Below are 4,515 nucleotides of genomic sequence, written 5' to 3' on the forward strand. Positions count from 1 at the left end.
CGGTAGGAAGATGGTGTTGCATAGCCTTGATTCTGGTTATTAGAGGAGACTCAAGTGTGGTTTTAACCATGGCCAGTATCCTATTCCTTGGAATAATGGGTTCTTTTTCAATCTCCTCCTCCTCCTTGATAGTAGCATGTTGACGAGATAAAGCATCAGCCTTGGTATTTTTGGAGCCGGGTCTGTAAGTAATGACATATTGAAAGCGAGACAAAAAGAGTGCCCAGCGGGCCTGTCGAGGGTTTAAGCGTTTAGCGGTGCTCAGATAGGATAGATTCTTGTGATCAGTAATGATGGTTATCGGAATGGTGGTTCCTTCCAAGAGGTGTCTCCACTCTTCCAACGCAAGAATAATGGCTAGGAGTTCCCGGTTTCCCACATCATAGTTCCTTTCGGATGAACTGAATTTCTTAGAAAAGAAGCCACATGGGTGTAACGGACTGGAATACGTTTTCCTTTGGGAAAGTACAGCTCCCGCTCCACATTCTGAAGCATCGACCTCAAGGGTGAATGGAAGAGACGGGTCAGGGTGAACCAGGACCGGAGCAGAGGTAAATGCCTTTTTGAGTTTCTGAAAGGCTTGGTATGCTTCTTTGGGCCAATTGTGTACGTCGGCTCCCTTCTTCGTAAGGGCTGTGAGAGGAGCTGCGACCCGTGAGAAATTCCGGATAAATCGCCTGTAATAATTTGCAAAACCCAAGAATCGCTGAAGAGGTTTTAAGCCTTCTGGTTTAGGCCAGTGAAGGATGGCGTTCAATTTGGTAGGATCCATTTCAAAACCAGACGGACTGATGATGTAGCCCAGAAATGCAACTTTGGAAACCTCAAACAGACATTTTTCAAGCTTAGCATAGAGTCCATTCTCCCTTAATCTTTGAAGAACGAGGGTAGTATGCCGGCGATGGGTATGGAGATCAGGTGAATATATCAGGATATCGTCAAGATATACTATGACGAATTGGGAGAGGTAGTCTCTGAGGCAATCATTAATAAAGTCTTGGAAGACCGCTGGGGCATTGCAGAGCCCAAATGGCATGACCAGGTATTCATAGTGACCTGACCTGGTATTGAAGGCGGTCTTCCACTCATGTCCTTCACGAATCCGTACAAGGTTATAGGCCCCTCTGAGATCGAGCTTTGTGAAGATTTTAGCCCCCTTTAGTCGGTCAAATAATTCAGGAATCAGAGGTATGGGATACTTGTTCTTTATTGTTATCTGGTTCAAACCACGGTAATCAATACATGGTCTTAAATCCCCCTCTTTCTTTTTGACAAAGAAGAATCCCGCTCCTGCCGGAGAGGTGGACCTTCTGATGAAGCCTTTCTCCAAATTCTCCTTGATGTAGGCTTCCATGGCCTCATTCTCTGGTTTCGAAAGAGGGTACACCCTGCCCCTAGGAGGTGTGGTTCCAGGTAATAAGTCGATCGGGCAGTCGTAGGGACGATGGGGTGGAAGGCGATCCGCTTCCTTCTTACTAAACACATCCGCAAATGCTTGATATGGTTTCGGAATTCTGGTGGAGAGAGGAGACATAGTGACACTGTGTACGGGCGTGATTTTACAAAGACAGCAATTTTTACAGTCCTCACCCCAAGACACGATTTGAGCAGTTCTCCAGTCTATCACCGGATTGTGTTTCTGGAGCCAAGGAAATCCGATCACAACAGGACAGGAAGGAGATGTGATTATGTTGAAGTTCAAGACTTCTTGATGCAGTGCTCCTACTTGAAAGGTAACGGCCTCTGTCTCATGTGTAACTGTGGAAGGGCTTAGAGGTCTGCCATCAATTGCCTCCAATGTCAATGGTGTATGTTTCTTGACCTGAGGTATGTCATACCGGGTGACAAACTTGGAATCGATGAAATTACCGGCAGCACCGGAATCGACGAGTACCTCTACGTTAACCCTGGTGTTTTCCCAACATAACGAGGCAGGAACAGTCATGCGTTTGATCTGGTGCTCAGGGGAGATACAAAGAACACCCAGAGTAGGTCCCCTGATCCTACCTAGGTGCGGGCGTTTCCCGGCTTGTTCGGGCAATACCTAGCGAAATGTCCCCTACCTCCGCAGTACAAACAGAGGCCTTCACTACGGCGGTGAGACTTTTCTTGCTCAGTTAAGGAGGTAGCACCCAATTGCATAGGTTCCTCCGGATCTAGGCTCTGGGGTGTGGAGTTGGAGAATCGGGGAGCTAGCCGTATAGGGGGTTTCCTTTGTTTCTCCTTTTGTGATTGTCGCTGTCTGAGGCGGAGATCTATGCGTGATATGAATAATATTAGATCCTCTAGGTCCTCAGGCATTTCTCTGGCTGCTAATTCATCTTTTAACTTATCAGATAGGCCATGCATGAATGCAGCCACTAGGGCTTCGTTGTTCCAACCAAGTTCAGCTGCTATCGTTCTGAATTCTATGGCATAGTCCGATAAGGAACGGGAGCCTTGTTGGAGGGACATGAGCGATGCAGAAGCTGTAGCCTCACGGCCCGGCATGTCGAAGATTCTTTGCATGGTAGCCACAAAGTCACGGTAGTCATTGATTAAAGGCGACTCTTTTTGCCAAAGCGGTGAAGCCCAGGCTAGGGCTCGGTCTGTTAGGAGTGAAATCATATAGCCGACGCGGGCTCGGTCAGACGGGAACATATAAGGCATCAGCTCAAACTGGATCGCACATTGATTGAGGAAACCTCTACAGGTGGTGGGATCCCCTCCATAACGGGGTGGAGATGGTAGGCGTAACGGTATAGTCGCAGCGGGCGGTGTGGTAACTTGGGGGTTAACAGGAGGTGCAGCGGTACCTGACACTGGATCAGTGCGTGTGAGGAGAGTCTGCAGGGCTTGCGCCAATTGATCCATACGATGATCCAGTCCTTGCATTCTTGCCTCCTGTGACCGAAACAGCTGATCCATTTCTGCGGGATCCATTAAATGGCCCTTGTGTACTGTAACAATCCGACAAGAGACGGGTCCCGTATGCAGAGTGGTGAGCTATCCGGACAAGTAGTTGTAGGAGGAATAGTGGGACAGCAGCGGAACAGTTCAAATAGCAAAAACAGGTCACAGTCCAAGGTCAAGGCAGGCAGCAAACAGGCAAAGTTCAAAAAGCAATCCGAAGTCAATCCAGGCGGCGATCAAAGAGTAGTCAGGAACAAAGCAGGAGTCAGAAAACCAGAATATCAGATATATAGCACACTGAGACAGTGATAACGAATGTACCACACAAGGGCTCAGATTAGAGTGAGCAGTGGGTTTAAATTTGGTGCCAAACAGCTGCAGGCAATAATCAGCCAATCAGATAAAAAGCGGGAGGACCCGCCCCCTAGTGTGACGTACGCAGTTGCTGGGTAAGGATTCCTGGCCGCCATGACAGCGTGCACGTGTGTGCACTTCCATAGCACCGAGGACGGCAGCAGAGGAGCTCCCTGGACAGACCCGCCGGCGAAAGGTAACAGATTGGTCAGCCCTGGTCAGGTGACACCACCCACCAATCAGGAGGCTAGGGCTGAGGGGCAGCCCCTGATTGGCTGAGCCAAGTCAGCTGACTCCAGCGACCAATCAGCAGCCGGCCCAGGTTTCCCTCGCTCTGATTGGTCAGCCCTGGTCAGGTGACACCACCCACCAATCAGGAGGCTAGGGCTAAAGGGCAGCCTCTGATTGGCTGAGCCAAGTCAGCTGACTCCAGCGACCAATCAGCAGCCGGCCCAGGTTTCCCTCGCTCTGATTGGTCAGCCCTGGTCAGGTGACACCACCCACCAATCAGGAGGCTAGGGCTGAAGGGCAGCCTCTGATTGGCTGAGCCAAGTCAGCTGACTCCAGCGACCAATCAGCAGCCGGCCCAGGTTTCCCTCGCTCTGATTGGTCAGCCCTGGTCAGGTGACACCACCCACCAATCAGGAGGCTAGGGCTGAAGGGCAGCCTCTGATTGGCTGAGCCAAGTCAGCTGACTCCAGCGACCAATCAGCAGCCGGCCCAGGTTTCCCTCGCTCTGATTGGTCAGCCCTGGTCAGGTGACACCACCCACCAATCAGGAGGCTAGGGCTGAGGGGCAGCCTCTGATTGGCTGAGCCAAGTCAGCTATCTCCAGCGACCAATCAGCAGCCGGCCCAGGTTTCCCTCGCTCTGATTGGTCAGCCCTGGTCAAGTGACACCACCCACAAATCAGGTGGCTAGGGCTGAGGGGCAGCTGCTGCTTGACTAAGCTAAGCCTTACTTGGCTCAGGAGGCGGGAGAAAGTCTCCAGCAATCACTTCCTTAATTGGAGAGTATTCCCTGGAAGGAGGGCTGACGGGAGAGCTCATATTGCCCATGGTTACAGGTGCCTCCTGCTAGAATGGCTGTGCTGCTCCTGTGTAGTGCATAATTAAATGGTCAGGGATTTTTCAGCAACATCTCATCGACTTAGCTATGCATTATACAGGGCCAGACAAGCTCTTTACGCTCCAGAAACGGATTAATAATTTGGCAATTAGAACGTATAGCAAAGCCAAGGAGTTTAAGTCAGGTCTCTGCCGTAGACTT

General features: G+C 50.5%; 1 protein-coding gene across 1 annotated transcript; it reads right to left on the minus strand.

The window, feature by feature from the left end:
* Positions 1 to 2,007: 2,007 nt before the first annotated feature.
* On the minus strand, positions 2,008 to 2,907 carry LDOC1 (LDOC1 regulator of NFKB signaling). The gene has a single exon (XM_053474047.1). The coding sequence runs from the start codon at positions 2,905 to 2,907 to the stop codon at positions 2,008 to 2,010; it is 900 nt and encodes a 299-aa protein (XP_053330022.1).
* Positions 2,908 to 4,515: the final 1,608 nt, after the last annotated feature.

The sequence above is a fragment of the Spea bombifrons genome, chromosome 8, assembly GCF_027358695.1.
Source record: "Spea bombifrons isolate aSpeBom1 chromosome 8, aSpeBom1.2.pri, whole genome shotgun sequence".
Taxonomy (NCBI): Eukaryota; Metazoa; Chordata; class Amphibia; order Anura; family Pelobatidae; genus Spea; species Spea bombifrons.